The 21,922-nt window shown below is 42.6% G+C and overlaps 1 protein-coding gene across 7 annotated transcripts in view; it reads left to right on the forward strand.

Moving 5' to 3' along the window:
* Window positions 1-16,013: 16,013 nt before the first annotated feature.
* Window positions 16,014-21,922, forward strand: part of LOC110527647 (protein MTSS 1) — a 120,901-nt gene continuing 114,992 nt past the window's right edge. For 4 of the 7 annotated variants that reach the window (XM_090240583.1, XM_021609056.3, XM_090240580.1 and 1 more), the window contains exon 1: window positions 16,101-17,091. In XM_090240583.1, coding sequence (XP_090096709.1) covers window positions 17,020-17,091 — 72 coding nt within the window. In that variant the 5' untranslated portion in view covers window positions 16,101-17,019. Of the gene's footprint in view, window positions 17,092-21,922 lie in introns of all 7 variants that reach the window. The other 3 variants (XM_021609059.3, XM_021609060.3, XM_090240579.1) reach the window with 3 other exon arrangements.

Consider the following 21,922-nt stretch of genomic DNA (forward strand, 5'->3'; position numbering starts at 1 on the left):
AACTACCCACAAACACCAGGTGGGAACAGGCTACCTAAGTATGGTTCTCAATCAGAGACAACGATTGACAGCTGCCTCTGATTGGGAACCATACCAGGCCAAACACATAGAACTATAACACGCAGAACAAACATAGAATGCCCACCCCAACTCACGCCCTGATCAAACTAAAATAGGGAAATAAAAAAGGAACTAAGGTCAGGACGTGACATCCAGTGACAGGTATGCCTAGCCCTGTTCTAGGGTCCTAGGGTGAAGCGACTGCGGTAAAAGGTTTAGAGTACCACAGTATGAGTCATATCCATAAAACCTAGCCGTCAAACAGAAATGATTCCAATCATTTTTCCCATAGGGGTTTTAAGAAAAACTTAATCAGGGCTGTGTTTTGTGTAGGTATACCCTGGCGTGATGTTTTGATAACCGTGTAACTCTCTCTGGGACAGGGTGATTTGTATCAATGTGTGACCCGATTCAGGAAACTAGGAGTATGTTGCAATTCACAACTTCACAGGAGAGCCATTCGACATGTGAACTTTCATGTGCCTTAATAACAAACTTGTACAGTGGCTTGCAAAAGTATCCACCCCCCTTGGCATTTTTTTAATTTTGTTGCCATACAACCTGAAATTAAAATGTGTATCATTTGATTTACACATGACAACCACTTTGACGATGCAAAATAAAAAAAAATGTGGAACAAACAAGAAATAAGACAAAAAAAACATATAGCCACTGGGCTCTTTGCCCATTCTTCAAGGCAAAACTGCTCCAGCTCCTTCAAGTTGAATGTGTTTCGCTGGTGTACAGCAATCTTTAAGTCATACCACAGATTCTCAATTGGATTGAGGTCTGGGCTTTGACTAGGCCATTCCAAGACATTTAAATGTTTCCACTTAAACCACTCAAGTGTTGCTTTAGCAGTATGCTTAGGGTCATTGCCCTGCTGGAAGGTGAACCTCTGTTCCAGTCTCAAATCTCTGGAAGTCTGAAACAGGTTTCCCTCAAGAATTTCCCTGTATTTAGCGGGGTGATGAGAGGTGTTGGGTTTGCGCCAGATTCAGCGTTTTCCTTGATGGACAAAAGGCTACATTTTAGTCTCATCTGACCAGAGTCCCTTCTTCCATATGTTTGGGTCAGTCTCCGACATGCCTTTTGGCAAACACCAAACATGTTTGCTTATTTTTTTCTTTCAGCAATGGCTTTTTTTTCTGGCCACTCTTCCGTAAAACCCAGCTCTGTGGAGTGTACGGCTTAAAGTGGTCCTATGGACAGATACTCCAATCTCCGCTGTGGAGCTTCGTAGCTCCTTTAGGGTTATCTTTGGCCTCTTTGTTGCCTCTCTGATTAATGCCCTCCTTGCCTGGTCTGTGAGTTTTGGTGCGCAGCCCTCTCTTGGCAGGTTTGTTGTGGTGCCATATTCTTTCCATTTTTTAATAATGGATTTAATGGTGCTCAGTGGGATGTTCAAAGATTCTGATATTTTTGTATAACCCAACCCTGATCTGTACTTCTCCACAACTTTGTCCCTGCCCTGTTTGGAGAGCTCCTTGGTCTTCATGGTGCCGCTTGCTTTTTGATGTTGCAGACTCTGGGGCCTTTCAGAACAGCTGTGTATGTATACTGAGATCATGTGACACTTAGATTGCACACATGTGGACTTAATTTAACTAATTATGTGACTTCTGAAGGTAAATGGGTGCACCAGATCTTATTTAGGGGCTTCATAGCAAAAGGGGTGAATACATATGAATGCACCACTTATCAATTTTTTTTAAACATGTTATTTTTTTCATTTCACTTCACCAATTTAGACTATTTTGTGTATGTCCATTACATGAAATACAAATAAAAATCTGTTTAAAATACAGGTTGTAATGCAACAAAATAGGAAAAACGTCAAAGGGGATGAATACTTTTGCAAGGCACTATGTGCCATCTATAAATACAAATAAAATGGTTAAATTACGCGCCTAGTTTGTTTAGCCACAGAGAAAGAAAGTAACCTTCCCGCTAGCCATGATTGGCGGAGATGAGGATTGTGCTGGACATGCAGAGAGCCGTGATTGTTGTGATGTACTACTTTCTGGAGGACGATCGTGCTGAATCTGAATCTCTCTGACTCTGAAAATGAAGTCTGCCGTGAAGCTTTCATGTATACGGGTAAGAATCTAACATTGAACCTGTTTGTCATAGCTAGCTAAAGTTAACCAATCGGTTTGTATTGCTAGTTAAAGCTTGCTGTTAGCTAGCCAGCTGGAGTTCGATGGCTGGCTTGCTAACGTTACTCTATGGATTGGGATTTATTATTATTTTTTAGCTAGCTAATGTTAACGTTACATGTCTAAACAAAAGACCCCAATTTAATGCTGTTAGCTAGCTAACGTTAGTGGAGGTTAGATGGCTGGCTTGCTAGCTAACACTAACTTACATGTAAGTTAGTAGAACACACCTGACTCTCCTCCACCAGTCATACAGGGAGAATGGTCTAATTCCTCCCATCAAAAAGAGAGCTGGCCCAAGCAAGCACAGGTTACACCTGAATGAGGTCTTGCAGCGAGTGGTGAACTTCATCAACAACTATGCAGAGGATAATGCAATAGTATTACGAGGACGACACCCAGGACACAAACACTTTGGTGGAAAGCTGCTGCCATCCCATGTGACAAAAGTAGCAGTGTGGCGTCTCTACAAGGAATCGATGTCAACACTTGGTATGTAAAGCATAAACACATTTTGATTATTTAATTGACCTCCAACATGATTGGCACTACTTTTATTGTTCTCACATTTTTTCTGTATTTTCCAGAGGTACTTGTCTTCCTTCAGGAATCTGGGGAGAAAATTGCTGCCCCACATCTCAAGCACTAAGCCCAAGACAGACCTGTGCTGGGAGTGCCAGAGAAACAACTATCAGGTCTTCAGATCTGCCAGAAGCTGTTAAGTCAGCCAAGCTGAAGAAGCAAGAGCAGCATCTCCTGCTTGTTCAGAATGTGTCTGTCTACCAGAAGATGGTTGCTGACTGCAAGTCCACCTGTCAAGACCTGCAGTTGTCTCTGGGGGCCCCTATTGAACCAGCAAGCAAAGACATCAGGATGCATTACAGCTTTGATTTTGCTCAAGTAATTTTTACTACACTACTCATTGTTTAGCACATTACCTCACATGTGAATCCTTAAAGAGATGGGTGAGGCTGGTGTATCAACTTTCAAAGCAGAATTCCTTTCCCATTGTTCCTAAAAAAAAATGCAGTGTATGATATACCATTTAGTAGCTCTGAGTCTCTACTTTAAAAAATTACTAAATAATTCAATATTTTGCTATATAAGACCGAATACAGGTGGTGAGTCACATATATTTACCCCCCCCCCCCCCCAATTAAATGATAATTAGCTGCTAATGTGGCTATCATAAAGAACTACAAATGCCATGATTTGGACAATACTGCTGAATTGAAGCAAAAGGTAAGAATCTCTGGATTAACTTTCTAATTTAAGCTAAATGTGGCAATGAATAAATTTGCTACATTTCTTTACATTTACAATTCTATGAACTATATTGTGACAATACCTGTTAGCAAGGGTGTAAGCTAGTTTTGCATGATGTCTACTTTGATGCTAATTAGCATTTTCGAATCTGAGAGTAAATAGAGCAGAATATATTGATAAAAGTCAACTTGTCAGAGAAAGAAACACAGCCCCTATTTTAAGTGTATAAAAACAAGTGGACTAGGGCCTGCCGAGTGGTGCAGTGGTCTAAGGCACTGCACCATAGTTGCTAGCTGTGCCACTAGAGATCCTTGTTCGAGTCCAGGCTAGAGCGCGATGTCCTTGTCCCATTGCGCTCTAGCGATGGGCCAGGTGTGTGCAAGCTGACATGGTCGCCAGGTGTACAGTGTTTCCTCTGACACATTGGTGAGGCTGGCTTCTGAGTAAAGTGGGCATTGTGTCAAGAAGCAGTGCGGATTGGTTGGGTCGTGTTTCGGAGGACACATGGCTCTCGACCTTCGCCTCTCCTGAGTCCGTATGGGAGTTGCAGCGATGAGACAAGACTGTAACTACCAATTGGATACCACAATTTTGGAGAAAAAGGGGTGAAACCATTCCCCTATCATGACACCTCCGCTGTGGTGCCTAAACGGCAACAGCTTTCTTCCAGGGCCCATATTCACAAAGCATCTCAGAGTAGGGATAATGATCTAAGATATCATCCCCCTTGTCAATGTAATTGTACTCGGTGTGAAGGCAAACTGATCCTAAAATCAGTACTGAAATTCTTTGTGAATATGGGCCCTGGCCTATCAGCAATGCCACTCTACCTGAAATGCAACAAAAACATGACTACGAATTAGCTTAGTCAGTAATTTACCTAACTAGCTAATGAAACACTCATGTAAATGAGCACAAGCCTAATCAGCCAAATTATATGAAAACAATTTGCAGTGAAATTAGGGTATTTTTTCTTGCCAACTTTCAGGCACCAATACATCAATAAACAGGCAGGGGAACAAAAACTGGTGAATAACTAGCTAGTCTTTCAAATATTACTACCAGTTTATATAAGTAGTTGTTATTTTCTAGAAACCTAGCTACAGTCCACTTAGCTTGCAAGACACCCTACATGACTATACTAGTTTGTTTCGGTGGGCTAGGGTCAGTCTGTTATATCTGGAGTATCTCTCCTGTCTTATCTGGTGTCTTGTGTGAATTTAAGTATGCTCTCTCTAATTCTCTCTAATTCGCCGCCCGAGCAATGAGAAGAAACGACTTGGGTGGAAGTCATGACAACTCTGCATTGTTGGGAAAGGCCTCGTTGGGAAAGGCCTCGTAAGTAAGCATTTCGTGGTAAAGTCTACACCTGTTCTATTCAGTGCATGTGAGGAATAGAAATGCATTAGATCCCGGTAAGACTAGCTGTCGCCATTAACGTCAGCTAATAGGAATCCTAATAAATCAAATAAAATCTTTACGCACAATAGGCTGAATGGTGAGATGATTTCCCACAGTTAAAGTCCTAATATTTGTGTAAACTCTTCAGTTGTGAACATTTCATGGACCCAAGATCCATAGGCAAGGCTGTACAATGCACAATGTACAATGTACAAGTCTTATACATCCACTGTGTGATTTCAGATTTTTAATATTCGTCCAAATATGGCGTTATTCCAGTATGTGTATCTGTTTGCATCAGTTTCAATGCAGGACTTGTTTTGAACCACAAATGTTACTATTTTGGCTAATCGTTATTGTGGCTAGCTTCGCATAGGTGGTGGAAAAGCACGCAAAAGCAATTGAACAAAGTGCCATGACATTGATCAACCAATGGTGTGTTAGATACCACCAACAGACATTTGATTGACACCTCCTTATTATCATATTGGAGGAAGGAATGAATAAATATATAAATGAATACAATTAATTAAAGTTTGAAAAATGTGATAATGCATGAATAAATAACTAAAAATGGGTCAGAGGGCATTTCAATGTACTTTTAGTTCAGTTCAATTTCACCAAAGACAGTACAGTATAAAGATTGCTTCTCCAATAGAAATTGCCGATCTCACTTGTAGGTGATGTCATGGCGACGTTGGCTAGCTAAGCTCATACTCAAGGCATGCTCTTCAGGTGAAGCAATTCAGTAGAGTTTGTGAATGGAGGTGGAATAATGACTTAATTACAAACATGTAAAGTATGATTTGCACATGTAAAATATTAATTCATTTGTACACTGACTTTTGTAGTTGCAACAAATATTAGCAAACATGTAACTTATTTTGTGAATAAATGCAACAACACTTGCAAACAGGTAACTTGATACAGTGCCTTGCGAAAGTATTCGGCCCCCTTGAACTTTTAGACCTTTTGCCACATTTCAGGCTTCAAACATAAAGATATAAAACTGTATAAAAATACTTTCGCAAGGCACTGTATGTGAATAAATTCAATAAGATTTGCCAGCATGCAACTACATTTGAGAATTAATGTAATTAATTTACTAAACTTGCGACTGGTGAATCTTCTTCTGTGAATCAACACTACACTTGCCGATGTCGAATCTGTGCGCTTAGAGTTTTGGCACACATTTTTTCGACTAACCTGTGCCAAAAGTTTTTCAATTGTAAAAAAATTAATAATCGGTAAGCAGGCAGGACAGGGCTTTTTCTCCCGACCAATCGGATGAGGCGTTAACATTCTTGAATTTGCTTTCATGTTTTACAGGGTTCCGGTCTGGAAGCATGCTTTCTACTGCGCTAAATATAGATCAGTTACAATTTGTTAAAATGAATAGCTAGCTAGCTAAATGATATTCACAGAATTTGAAAGCTTCAACAAGGTGTTGGTGAGGAAGATGACGGGAACAATTAAACAAGTGTTTCCACATGGCATAACTGCTACAAAGCTGATGCTTTTCTTTTGGCATTACATGGTTGGTTATCTACCTAGCTTTAAAGCCGTCTGTATCTAGTGGTTCTTACGTTGTGTATCAGATCAATAGGTAATTTTGTTGAGACTAACATTAGAAAACAATTGTTTGCTCTGTGTTTATTTGGTATGTAGTTGGCTGGCTTTGCTAGTTAGCTAGCAATGATCTTAGCTCAAGTTGGTTAACTTTAGCTAGCTTGCTAATAATGTTTTGAGGAGAACATGCTTGCTCCCTGTAGAATCAAGCCGAGGGGAAGGGGAAGAAGATTAGATGCAAGTGCTTCATCTGCAGTTGCTTAATCTGGCTGCTGCAGTGCCCAGGCGAGATGAGCTAACTACAGTGTATTCAGAAAGTGTTCAGACCTCTTGACTTTATCCACATTTTATTATGTTACAGCCTTATTCTAAAATAACTTTTTTCCAGTCATCAATCTACATGATACCCAATATTAACAAAGCCAAAACTTGTTTTTAGAAATTTTAGCACATGTATTAAACTTGAATATTATATTAACATAAGTATTGAGACCCTTTACTCAGTACTTTGTTGAAGCATCTTTGGCAGTGATGATAGCCTCGTCCTCTTGGGTATGAAGCTACAAGCGTGGCACACCTGTAATTGGGGAGTTTCTCCCATTCTTCTCTGCAGATCATCTCAAACTCTGTCAGGTTGGATGGGGAGCGTCGCTGCACAGCTATTTTCAGGTCTCCCCAGAGATGTTCGATCGGGTTCAAGTCCGGGCTCTGGCCGGGCCACTCAAACACATTCAGAGACTTGTCCTGAAGCCACTCCTGGGCTGTCTTGGCTGTTTGCTTAGTGTCGTTGTCCTGTTGGAAGGTGAACCTTTTCCCCAGTCTGAGGTCCTGAGCCCTCTGGAGCAGGTCTTCATCAAGGCTCTCTCTGTACTTTGCTCGTTTCATCTTTCCCTCGATCCTGACTAGTCTTCCAGTCCCTGCCGCTGAAAAACATCCCCAAAGCATGATGCTGCCACCACCATGCTTCACTGTAGGGATGGTGCCAGGATTCCTCCAGACGTGAAGCTTGGCATTCATGCCAAAGAGTTTAATCTTGGTTTCATCAGACCAGACAATCTTGTTTCTCATAATCTGAGAGTTCTTTAGGTGCCTTTTGGCAAACCAAGTGGGCTGTCATGTGCCTTTTTACTGAGGAGTGGCTTCTCTCTGGCCACTCTACCATAAAGGATTGGTGGAGTGCCACACAGACTTTTGTCCTTCTGGAAGAATCTCCCATCTCCACAAAGGAACTCTGGAGCTCTGTCAGAGTGACCAAGGTATTTGTCCCCCAATTGCTTAGTTTGGACGGGCGGCCAGCTCTAGGAAGAGTCTCGGTGGCTCCAAACTTCTTCCATTTAAAAATGATTGAGGCCACTGTGTTCTTGGCGTTTCAATGCTGCAGAATTTTTTATTCTGTACCCTTCCTCAGATCTGTGCCTCGACACAATCATGTCTCGGAGCTCTACGGACAATTCCTTTGATCCAATGGCTTGGTTTTTGCTCTGGTCTCACATCACCAACAACTATCATGGTCCAAACACACCAAGACAGTCGTGAAAAGGGCACCACAAAACCTTTTCCCCCTCAGGAGACTGAAAAGATTTGGCATGGGTCCCCAGTTCCTCAACAAGTTCTACAGCTGCACCATCAAGAGCATCCTGACTGGTTGCATCCCCGACTGGTATGGCAACTTCTCAACTTCTGTGCTACAGAGGGTAGTGCGTATGTCCCAGTACATCACTGGGGCCAAGCTTCCTGCCATCCAGGACCTCTATACCAGGCAGTGTCAGAGGAAAGCCTTAAAAATGGTCAAAGACTCCAGCCACCCTAGTCATAGACTGTTCTCTCTGCTACCACACGGCAAGCAGTACAGCCGCAAAAGGCTCCTTAACAGCTTCTATCCCCAAGTCATAAGACTGCTGAACAATTAATCAAATTACCCCCACTCTTTGTTTTTAAATGGCTGCTATTCGCTGTTTATTATCTATGCATAGTCACTTTACAAATGACCTCGACTAACCTGTATCCACACATATTGACTCAGTACCCATTACCACTGTATATAGTCTTGTTGTTGTTATGTATTTTTTGTTACTTTTTGATTCGATTTTATTTAGTAAATATTTTCTTAACTCTATTTCTTGAACTAGAGTTGGTTAAGGGCTTGTAAGTAAGCATTTCATGGTAAGGTCTGTTGTATTCGGCGCATGTGACACATTTTATTTGATTTTGACATTCACTGTCAACTGTGGGACCTTATATAGACAGGTGTGCCTTTACAAATCATGTCCAGTCAATTGAATTTACCACAGTTGGACTCCAATCAAGTTGTAGAAGCATCAAAAGGATGATCAATGGAAACTGTAAAGATTCTCCTCCTCCTCTTCTGAGGAGGAGTAGCGAGAAGGATCAGAGGACCAATGCGCAGCGTTGTAAGTGTCCATATCGTTTAATAAAACATAAACTGAACACTCAATGAATACAAAACAATAAACGTGAACAAAACCAAAACAGTACCGTGTGGCGAACAAACACAGACACGGAAACAATCACCCACAAAACAACAGTGAAACCCAGGCTACCTAAGTATGATCCTCAATCAGAGACAACTAACGACACCTGCCTCTGATTGAGAACCATACTAGGCCGAACACAGAAAACCAACCTAGAAACACAAAACATAGAATGACAGCTCTAGCAGCTCTGGAGAGAAGGAAGGCGCTAGCAGCTCTGGAGAGACGGGAGACTCTAGCAGCGCTGGACAGGCGGGAGACTCTAGCAGCTCTGGAGAGACGGGAGACTCTAGCAGCTCTGGACAGACGGAAGACTCTAGCAGCTCTGGAGAGGAGGAAGGCGCTAGCAGCGCTGGACAGGTGGGAGCACCTGTAGCCAAAGGACGGAGAGACAGCCTGGTGCGGGGGGCTGCCACCGGAGGGCTGGTGCGTGGAGGTGGCACTGGATGGACCGGACCGTGAAGGCGTACTGGAGATCTTGAGAGCAGGGCTGGCACCATCCGGCAGATGTGGGGAGCTGGGATGTAGCGCACCGGGCTAAGCACGCGTACTGGGGACACCGTGCGTTCCACCGCATAACACGGTGACTGACCAGTACAACGCCCGCCACGGTTAGCACGGCTAGGAGCACTGTAGCGCTGAGCTGGCACAGGACGTGCAGGGCTAGGGAGGTGCACAGGAGGCCTGGTGCGTGAGGCTGGCACAATCTTCACCAGACGACTAGCACGCACCTCAGGATGAGTATGGAGAGCTGACCCAGGTGCCATCAAATCCCCGACACGCTCCGTCGTGCGAATGCCGTGCCTCATGCACCAACACAGCACCTCACTCATAACTCTCCCCTCCAATTTCCCCATTAACTCCTTCACTGTCTCTGCTTCGCTCACCTCCAACACCGCCCTGACCGGCTCTGGTTCCACCCTTGGCTCCTTACGGTAAACAGGGGGAGTTGGCTCAGGTCTGACTCCTGACTCTTCCACACTCTCCCTGTGCCCCCACCCAAGACATTTTTGGGGCTGCCTCTCGGGCTTCCAGCCGCGCTGCCGTGCCGGCTCCTCGTAATGCCGCCTCTCTGCTTTCGCTGCCTCCAGCTCTGCTTTGGGGCGGCGATATTCCCCTGGCTCTGCCCAGGGTCCTTTTCCGTCCAACTCGTCCTCCCATGTCCATGAGTCTTGTGATGCTGGCCGCTGCTGCTGCTGCTGCTTCTCCTGCTGCACTTTGGGGCAGCAATATTCCCCTGGCTTTGCCCAGGGTCCTCTCCCGTCTAGGATTTCCTCCCACGTCCAGGAGTCTTGTGTCTTCGGCCGCTGTTGCTGCTGCCCGTTACCACGCTGCTTGGTCCTTGGTTGGTGGGTGATTCTGTAAAGGCTCTCCTCCTCCACTTCTGAGGAGGAGTAGCGAGAAGGATCAGAGGACCAATGCGCAGCGTGGTAAGTGTCCATATCATTTAATAAAACATAAACTGAACACTCAATGAATACAAAACAATAAAAGTGAACAAAACCGAAACAGTACCGCGTGGCGAACAAACACAGAAACAATCACCCACAAAACAACAGTGAAACCCAGGCTACCTAAGTATGATCCTCAATCAAAGACAACTAACGACACCTGCCTCTGATTGAGAACCATACTAGGCCGAACACAGAAAACCATCCTAGAAACACAAAACATAGAATGCCCACCCAACTCATGTCCTGACCAACTAAAACTAACAAATAACACAAGAAATAGGGTCAGAACGTGACAGAAACAGGATACACCTGAGCTCAATTTCAAGTTTAATAGCAGTGTCCGAATACTTCAGTTTTTTGCAATCATAAAAAAAAAAAAAACTATTTTCGCTTTGTCAATTTAATCCAATAAGGCTGTAACGTAGCAAAATGTGGAAAGTCAAGGGGTCTGAATACTTTCCGAATGCACTGTTGGGCGATTAGGCCTGATTCGCAGTCAGCGTTCCATTTCATCGTGTTCGATTGGGTTGAGGTTGCATTTATTCTTAAAATAAGTTAAGTTTGCAATTTTTTTTGCAACCACAAAACTTAGCATACAGGTGACCTCATATTTTACATGTGCAAATCATACTTTGCATTCTTGTATAATGAAGTCATTATTCTACCTCCATATTCGTACATATATTATGACAACAATTTGACGTTTTTCTTTGTTTTTCTTTGAGGGTTCTGTCGGAATTTCAGGCACACAACATTTCTGGAGGAAAGACAAAGTTCGGTTGGTTTGGAGAGCGATGCGTCATTTAATGTAGGTTGTGCATTTAGATTTCTAGAAAATCAATAACTAAGGAAGGATTTGAATTGCGCTGGAGGAGATGGTGTCACAGGGTGTGATTGGCATTCTATGTTTTGTTTTCTATGTTTTGGCCGGGTATGGTTCTCAATTAAGGACAGCTGTCTATCGTTGTCTCTGATTGGGAATCATACTTAGGTAGCCCTTTTCCCCTCCTTTCAGTGTGGGTAGTTGACTTTTGTTAGTGGCACTATAGCCCTGTAAGCTTCATGGTTGTGTCTTCGTTTGTTGGCGACATTTTAAATAAAAAGGAAAATGTACGCTCACCACGCTGCACTTTGGTCCACTTCTTTCGACGGCCGTGACAGATGGCTGCCATTTTACGGGCTCTGCAATTGTGCTATTGTGTGTTTTTCTCCGTTATTTATAACTTATTTTATTTTTCTGCCACCGTCTCTTATGACCGAAAACAGCTTCTGGATATCAGGACAGCGATTACTCACCTCGTACTGAATGACTATTGTTTTTCTTTAACGAGAAAAACAATAATGAAGGATTTACTTCAGACACCCGACAAGGCCAACGTCCCCGTCATTCGCAGGAGAAAGTGACGGAGATATCGGGGACGTAGGTCGGGGTGCCTTATAAGGATCCAACAGCGAATGTGTAATCTGCCTCTACCCTCAGTCCTCTGTACGTTGGCTAAATCATTGGATAACAAAATAGACAAGCTACGATCATGAATATCCAACCAACAGGACATTAAACTGTAATATCTTATGTTTGATCGAGTCGTGGCTGAATGACGGCCTGGATAAAATACAGCTGGTGGGTTTTACGCTGCATTAGCAAGATTGAACAGCTGCCTCCGGTAAGACAAGGGGTGGCGGTCTGTGTATATTTGTAAACAACCGCTGGTGCACGAAATCTAATATTAAGGAATCTATTTACCACCACAGACCGATGCTGGCACTAAGTTTGCACTCAATGAGCTGTATAAGGCCATAAGCAAACAGGAAAACGCTCATCCAGAGGCGGCGCTCCTAGTGGCCGGGAACTTTAATGCAGGGAAACTTAAATCCGTCTTACCTCATTTCTACCAGCATGTTAAATGTGCAACGAGAGGAAAAATATCCCTAGGGAAAGATTTTACCTCATTTCTACCAGCATGTTAAATGTGCAACCAGAGGAGAAAAAAAACTAGACCACCTTTACTCCACACACAGAGACACGTACAAATCTGACAAATTTGACAAATCTGACCATAATTCTGTCATGACCCTCCTGTGACAATCTGAAGGATCAGGTTACAGTGGATCCGCTCTACATCGTGCTCTCTCTCGTAGAGGGGGAGAGCGGGAAGTCGGCTGTTTTATGACGGTCGTAAATACCAAAACTCCCTTCCCTACTCTGCCAAGATGAACGTTAACAATCCCTTTGTTACCACAGAGAATGACTTTGCATTACGGTACCTCAAAAGGTTTTCTAACGTAACAAATTTCTGTATTCCAACCAGTTGGAATGGTTCGTGGGAATTTAAACAATAATCATGGCCAACTTTTACTGTGTGGTGATATCATTAAATATGTTATAACGGAAATAATTGTAACTTAAAGAGCTTTCACAATGTAATTATCAGATTTACATCTAAATGTTGTGGAACTACTTACACATATGGCCTTCTAAACTAAATACTTGTTTAGATAAAAAGTTAACTGGTCAGTGGACACTCCCTGTGAGTACAAACATTTACATTGGCGTCATGGAAACACCCTCTTTTCTACTCTAGTATAAAAGTTACTTCCACCAAAATGTACATTAGACCAGAAAATATAGAGCTTTCGCTACATGTTGAAATGGTTGGCAATACAAACTAGAGTCTAGATAACACCAGGACTAGGTCCCCACATTGAAATGGCTAAGATATCTACAAACTAAAGAACAATTATTCAGGCTGCAGCTGTTTAAATACTTTCGTCTGTTAAACGCATCCGAACATTTCCGAATGCTACTCTGGTGTCCATTATAACAACTACGATGGACTTTGATTTCTGGTGGACAGACCAGAGGCTTTCTGTTGTCTGACTACCCAGCAGACGGACTGGTGATTACAGAGAGGGACAACCAAGACGTACAATCGTAAATATCTAAAATCCAAATGAGCGGTTGTTAGGGTGCTAAATGTCCATATTTATGATGAAGTATTCAACTGTATGTGGTGAATCCACTCTGAGTTTCCCGCTCTTGAGCTGTCCCATCACTTTCCTTTGTCATATTGGCATAGCCCACTAGGGACTTTCTATCATGTCAGTAACCAATGTATGGCCATATGTGTTTATGTAAACTACCATTCAAAAGTTTGGGGTCACTTAGAAATGTCCTTGTTTCTTAAAGAAAAGCAAAAAAGTGTCCATTAAAATAACATCAAATCAGAATTACAGGGTAGACATTGTTAATGTTGTAAATTACTATTGTAGATGGAAACAAAAAAAATAAAAATGTATGGAACATCTATAGAGGCCCATTATCAGCAACCATCACTCCTGTGTTCAAATGGCATGTTAGCATATCCAAGTTGATAATTTTAAAAGTCTAATTGATCATTAGAAAACTATTTAGCAATTATGTTAGCACAGCTGAAAACTGTTGTACTGATTTAAAGAAGCAATAAAACTGGCCTTCTTTAGACTAGTTGAGTATCTGGAGCATCAGCATATGTGGGTTCGATTACAGGCTCAAAATAGCCAGAAACAAAGAACTTTCTTCTGAAACTCAGTCTATTCTTGTTCTGAGAAATGAAGGTTATTCCATGCGAGAAATTGCCAAGAAACTGAAGACCTCGTACAATGCTGTGTACTACTTCCTTCACATAACAGCACAAACTGGCTCTAACCAGAATAGAAAGAGGAGTGGGAGGCCCCGGTGCACAACTGAGCAAGAGGACAAGTACATTAGTGTAGGGTTTGAGAAACAGATGCCTCACATGTCCTCAACTGGCAGCTCAATAAGCTAAGGACCCTGGGATGAAACACCTGCAACTGGATCCTATTCCACCTCAGGTGACTGAAAAGATTTGGCATGGGTCCTCAAAGTTCTACACCTGCACCATCGAGAGCATCCTGACTGGTAGGGCTGGCGGTATACCGTATTTTACTATATACCGGTATTTATGCAAGGACCGGTTTGAGTTTTACTTTACCTTCTACAACGGTATTTTAATTTTTGGTTTGTTAAATGTGATGCACCATGTAACATCCATTTTTATAGTTTACTCTGCTACTTGAGTCATCCCTCTCCACTCTCCCTCTCTCCATGCCGCTTTCCACACAGACCTAATCACACCCCATGTCACTCAAGGAGCACATTTGTTGTTGCTTGACCACGAGACACGCATGGTCAATGCAGCACATGCAACAATGTTGATGACAACGATGTTTCCACTTTGATCATAATATAAATCCACAACAGTTCTATAATTACAATATTAGTTTGTGTTTCTTACATCTGCAAACAGCTAGTTTGTATTTTCTTAGCAAGTTGCCCTAAAACTTGTGAGACACTAATGCTAATTGCTAGTTAGCTGGCTTTGGTAAAAAAAATCAGGTCTAGTATTTTTGCCCATTTTGTGGCAGTGTGGAAATGATCTCACATGAGTGCAGGAAATGCAGAGATTGATGGAAATGCAGGACATTTTTTTAGGTTGAAGTAGAATTGAAAAGGCTAAAACAATCAGAATGGAGAAAGACCCTTTGAAAGAATTTGGAATATATGTATTGACACCCTAGGGTCACACACTACTCATTAAGCAAATGTAGAACTTTTATTAATCAAAAACATAAAACACCGTCATACCGTCAAATTTGAAAAATAGCATATGATATTTTGGCCATATCACCCAGCCCTACTGACTGGTTGCATCACTGCCTGGTATGGCAACTGCTTGGCCTCCGACCGCAAGCCATAAGACTCCTGAACAGCTAATCAAACGGCTACCTAGACTATTTGCATTCCCCCCCCCGCCCGCCCCCTCCTTTTACACTGCCGCTGCTCTCTAGTTATTATCTATGCATAGTCACTTTAACTCTACCAACATATACATATTACCTCGACTAACCGGTACCCCTGTTTATAGCCTCGCTACTGTTATTTTACTGCTCCTCTTACTATTTTTATTTCATGTTTTTTTACTTAACAATTTTTCTAAACTGCATTGTTGGTTAAGGGCTTGTAAAGTAAGCATGTCACTGTAATGTCTGTATTCGGCACATGTGTCAAATACATTTGATTTGTTTTTCTCTCATTGACTTCTAACCCCAACGAGAACAGACCCCAGCGAGGCCTGTTCTGCCTCGCAAGCGTTCCCGGAAGTCTTGCGATGTTGCGCCTCTAGGTTTTGAAACTCTGTATTAAAAGCTGCTTCTCCAATAGAAATCCCCGATCACACTTGTAGGCGATGTCATGGCGACGTTGGTTAGCTAAGCCCATGCGTAGAAACGTCATCGGATCCAATGATCGTCTCGTGCCGAGCTGCGCATGTGCATGCCGTCAAATTAAAGGCACTTCGATATAAAGTAGTTTTTAACGAAAATGAAATCGTGTCAGTTTGTCACTTTCACGAGGTTGAAGTGATAACATGTTCAACTACTTAAGACATTTGCTCGAATCTAGGTTCTGCGTATAGCTTTTGAGAAAATGAACAACTCTTCTCTCATTGCCTTCTCAAACCCCAAACCCCGTCCTGCTTGGTCTTTTTCACTAGCGTTCCCGGAGTCTCGCGAGGTTCGCCACTGGCTTTACAGACTGTGACGTAATCTTGTTCACCTCCATATAAGGACATTTAATTCATAGGTCATTTAAATGCATTTGTTTATTAAAATATCATAGACCCCAACATTTTCCTACCTTTGCAGTTCATACGATGTCTGAAACTCTGCATTGCGGTTAATTTTTTATTTTATTTCTTTGTAGAGAGATGAATGGCCTCATTGTGATGTTTTAATCACATTAGCGTTTACATTGAATTAAAATAGCCATGTTCTTGTGATGCTTGTAAATCCGAATCTTACTTGCTCCACCCAAGTACCAGGCGGATCTTGGGAAATATGTCATTTGGAGCGCGCACGGTGGTGGTAGCAACCTTCTTATTATAGCTCAATGGCAGAAACACACATCAGCAAACTCAAAGGATACGTGGATTCTCATTGAATAATTGTATGGCTCGTGGCTGGGTGAAAGCCCATGGTGACACAAATTTACCAACAAACCGAAACCGCATAAGAGGACAGATGACTCGACACGAACATAATTATTTTCATGGGACACAGATATGCTTATTTTTGTTTGTATTTGCTGACTACTGAATGAATCATTGATCACGGACTGCTAGTTAGCAGGTAGATATTCCGGAATTTCTGGCCAGCTGCATTGCCAAGGTCCTATAGGTATTTGGATTGGCTGTGGTTGTAACTATAGCAAACTAGGCTCGGATACAACAATCAGGTCAATTGGACGGATTTCCCATTCTAGCTACTTTCATCCATTCCATGTTTACTCGGAGGTGTATCAAATTGGCTGGCTAGTTAACGAGCTAGCTAGCCAAACACCGAGTCGGACGGGATTATAATATTCCACGTTGCTAGCTACTGTATTGTTTCCCTCCAGGAATTTGGATTTATTTTACTAGAACATTAACAGTATTTAGCTATAGATATCTTTGGGCCAATCCCTTTTGAAACTTTACACCGAGATTTCCCTCAACAGCTATATTTATAAACGAATGAATTTAAAAGCTACTATAGCTAGCTAGTGTTGTTCGATTTTGGAAAATGGATGCGGGCATTGAAAAGGAATGCAGCGCTCTGGGAGGGCTCTTCCAGATCATCATGAACGACATGAAGGTAAGATGCATTTACAATAAATACCTTTCTTAGTAGGTAGAACTCAACCTTCACATTTATCTGGTGAGAACCATAATTTATCAAGCATGCTATTGACTAGAATTTGCCAAGTTGTCACGGCTCGTCTTCGTCTCTATTTGGGTTGACAAAATGAATGGTGTACTTTGTAACAGGCTAGCTAACTGTCTTTAGCACCTATGTGAAGCTAGCCACAATAGTGGAATTTGCGGTTCGCATTTAAAATAAAAGTTCCTAATTTGAAAGGGAAGTAAACGGATACAAATAGTGGAATAGTGCCATATTTGGAGTAGATAATGTTAAACAAGTTTGTAACGTTTTTTTTTAATGAAGACAATTGGTTAATTTGACAAATTTGAACTCGCACTGTGGATGTATCGCACATGTATATGGATTGTGGCTGAATGAAATGGGCTGTCAGTCTAATTGACACCCTGTTAGTGCTGAACAATTGGTGCGTTTTCAGATAGGTTCGTTTATTTAAATAACGGATTTCGGTTTTGATGATATTGGAAGCTGTAACACAGAATAAAACAATTAGTAAAAGTACCGTGATAAGTCACTGCCCATTAAAAAAAAGTGTCATGCACTTATTCAGAGCAATTTACAGGAACAATTAGGGTTAATTGCCTTGCTCAAGGGCACCGACTTACTTTTCACCTAGTCTGCTCAGGTATTAAAACCAGTGGTTACTGGCACAATGCTTGTAGCCACTAGGCTACCTGCCTCCGGAAATATACATGAAACGTTTCAATTGTGTATATTGTATTTGTTTTATTTTATGACTTTATTATTTAATAACAAGTCATCATCTCTAATAGAGCTGCTGTCTGACAAAAATCGCAATTTTATGAGTTCTATAAAGTAAATAAGGCATGACTTCTGAATACCAACTATCAATCATCATTTTCAGCTAGAGATACAGTGGCAAGAAAGTATGTGAACCCTTTGGACTTACCTGGATTTCTGCTAAAATTGGTCATCAAATTTGATCTGATCTTCGTCTAGGTCACAACAATGACAAACATAGCGTGCTTAAATACAATCATTTGTGTGTTATTAGTTTTTCTTGTCTATATTGAATACATACTTTTTACAACCTACACTGATTGTTTAAATTATGTGAACCCCTAGGCTAGTGACTTTGCCAAAAGCTAGGAGTCAGATAACCTGGAGTCCAATCAATGAGACGAGATTGGCCGTGTCTGAATCCTGGTTTCGGAAGTCCACCAAAAACCCTGAAATTTCCATGCCTAACTATAACATTTTCCGACAAGATAAAACTGAATTGCAATCTACTGCAGAGATGGCCTGCAGAGTTCTGTCTTACTGTCAAGGCCTGTGCCCAAACAATTTTAGATTCTACTTTTAAAATTCCACCTTTCCAGAAACAAGTCTCTCACTGTTGCTGCTTGCTATAGACCACCTTCTGCCCCAGCTTTGCCCTGGACACCATATGTGAATTGATTGCCCCCCCATCTACCTTCAGAGTTCGTGCTGTTAGGTGACCTAAACGTGGACATGCTTAACACCCCGACCATCTGACAATCTAAGCTTGATGCCCTCAATCTCACACAAATTATCAATGAACCTACCAGGTACTACCCCAAATCCGTAAACACGGGCACCCTCATAGATATCATCCTAACCAACCTGCCCTCCAATTATACCTCTGTCTTCAACCAGGATCTCAGCGATCACTGATCATTGCCTGCGTCTGTAATGGCCTGCGTTCAAATGACCACCCCTCATCACTGTCAAACGCTCCCTAAAATACTTCAGCGAGCAGGTCTTTCTAATCGACCTGGCCCGGGTATCCTGGAATGATATTGGCTTTTCTTTGAAAGTGCTTTCCTCACCATCTTAAATAAGCATACCCCATTAAAAAATGTAGAACCAGGAACAGATGGTTCACTTGGTTCACTCCAGACCTGACTACCCTTGACCAGCATGAAAACAACCTGTGGTGTACTGCATTAGCATCGAATTGCCCCCGCGATACCGCTACCCCGGTCAACAACCCTGCACCCCCCACAGCAACTTGCCCAAGCCTCCCTCATTTTTCCTTCACCCAAATCCAGATAGCTGATGTTTTGAAAGAGCTGCAAAATCTGGACCACTACAAATCATCTGGGCTAGACAATCTGGACCCTCTCTAAAATTATCAGCCCGAAATTGTTGCATCCCCTATCACCAGCCTGTTCAACCTCTTTCGTATCGTCGGAGATCCCTAAAGATTGGAAAGCTGCCGCGGTCAACCCCCTCTTCAAAGGGGGAGACACTCTAGACCAAAACTGCTACAGACCTATATCTACCCTGCCTTTTCTAAGGTTTTCGAAAGCCAAGTTAACAAACAGATCACCGACCATTTTAAATCCCACCGTACCCTCTCCGCTATGCAATCTGGTTTCCGAGCTGGTCATGGGTGCATCTCAGCCACACTCAAGGTCCTAAATTATATCATAACCGCCATCGATAAGAGACATTACTTTGCAGCCGTGTTCATCGACCTGGCCAAGGCTTTCGACCATGTCAATCACCTGGTTCACCAACTACTTCTTAGACACAGTTAAGTGTGTCAAATTGGAGGGTCTGTTGTCTGGACCTCTGACAGTCTCTATGGTGGTGCCACAGGGTTCAATCCTCAGGCCGACTCTTCTCTGTATACATCAATGATGTTGCACGTGCTGCTGGTGATTCTTTGATCCACCTCTACGCAGACGACACCATTCTGTATACTTCTGGCCCTTCTTTGGACAATGTGTCAACAACTCTCCAGACAAGCTTCAATGCCATACAACTCCTTCAGTGGCCTCCAACTGCTCTTAAATGCAAGTAATACATAATAAATAATAAATCCATGCTCTTCAACCGATTGCTGCCCGCACCTGCCCGCTAGTCCAACATCACTACTCTGGACGGTTCTGACTTAAAATATGTGGACAACTACAAATACCTAGGTGTCTGGTTAGACTGTAAACTCTCCTTCCAGTCTCACATTAAGCATCTCCAATCCAAATTGAAATCTAGAACTGGCTTCCTCTTTCGCAACAAAGCATCCTTCACTCATGCTGCCAAACATACCCTCGTAAAACTGACTATCCTGCCGGTCCTTGACTTCGGCGATGTCATTTACAAAATAGCCTCCAACACTCTAATCAGCAAATTGGATGCAGTCTATTACAGTGCCATCCATTTTGTCACCAAAGCCCCATATACCACACCACTGCGACCTGTATGTCCTCGTTGGCTGGCCCTCGCTTCATATTCATCGCCATGGCAACTGTGTCCTGTTTGTGTTTGGTGGGACGTTGATGGAATATTCTCCTGACCTAGAGCCCAGTTTTCTGACGGTTATCTACGTTTTTGCTAGGTAAAGCCCCGCCTTATCTCAGCTCACTGGTCACCATAGCAGCACCCACCCGTAGCACGCGCTCCAGCAAGTATATTTCACTGGTCACCCCCAAAGCCAATTCCTCCTTCGGCCGCCTTTCCTTCCAGTTCTCTGTTGCAAATGACTGGAACGAACTGCAAAAATCACTGAAGCTGGAGACTCATATCTCCCTCAGTAGCTTTAAGCACCAGCTGTCAGAGCAGCTCACAGATCACGGCACCTGTACATAGCCCGTCTGTAAATAGCCCAACTACCTCATCCCCATGCTGTTATTTTATTTATTTTGCTCCTTTGCACCCAAGTACAGTGGGGCAAAAAAGTATTTAGTCAGCCAACAATTGTGCAAGTTCTCCCACTTAAAAAGATGAGAGGCCTGTAATTTTCATCATAGGTACACTTCAACTATGACAGACTAAATGAGAGAGAAAAAATCCAGAAAATCACATAGTAGGATTTTTTATGAATTTATTTGCAAATTATGGTGGAAAATAAACTTTTGTTTTTGACCAAATACTTATCTCAATACTTTGTTATATACCCGTTGTTGGCAATGACAGAGGTCAAACGTTTTCTGTAAGTCTTCACAAGGTTTTCACACACTGTTGCTGGTATTTTGGCCCATTCCTCCATGCAGATCTCTTATAGAGCAGTGATGTTTTGGGGCTGTTGCTGGGCAACATGGACTTTCAACTCCCTCCAAAGATTTTCTATGGGGTTGAGATCTGGAGACTGGCTAGGCCACTCCAGGACCTTGAAATGCTTCTTATGAAGCCACTCCTTCGTTGCCCGGGCGGTGTGTTTGGGATCATTGTCATGCTGAAAGACCCAGCCAGGTTTCATCTTCAATGCCCTTGCTGATGGAAGGAGGTTTTCATTGAAAATCTCAAGATACATGGCCCCATTCATTCTTTCCTTTACACGGATCAGTCGTCCTGGTCCCTTTGTAGAAAAACAGCCCCAAAGCATGATGTTTCCACCCCCATGCTTCACAGTAGGTATGGTGTTCTTTGGATGCGACTCAGCATTCTATCTCCTTTCAAACACGACGAGTTGCGTTTTTACCAAACAGTTCTATTTTGGTTTCATCTGACCATATGACATTCTCCCAATCTAGATCATTCAAATGCTCTCTAGCAAACTTCAGACGGGCCTGGACATGTACTGGCTTAAGCAAGGGGACACGTCTGGCACTGCAGGATTTGAGTCCCTGGCGGCGTAGTGTGTTACTGATGCTAGGCTTCGTTTCTTTGGTCTTAGCTCTCTGCAAGTCATTCACTAGGTCCCCCCGTATGGTTCTGGGACTTTTGCTCACTGTTTTTGTGATCATTTTGACCCCACAAGGTGAGATATTGCGTGGAGCCCCAGATCGAGGGAGATTATCAGTGGTCTTGTATGTCTTCCGTTTTCTAATAATTGCTC

The sequence above is a fragment of the Oncorhynchus mykiss genome, chromosome 7, assembly GCF_057628025.1.
Source record: "Oncorhynchus mykiss isolate SJ-2025 chromosome 7, ASM5762802v1, whole genome shotgun sequence".
Lineage (NCBI taxonomy): Eukaryota > Metazoa > Chordata > Actinopteri > Salmoniformes > Salmonidae > Oncorhynchus > Oncorhynchus mykiss.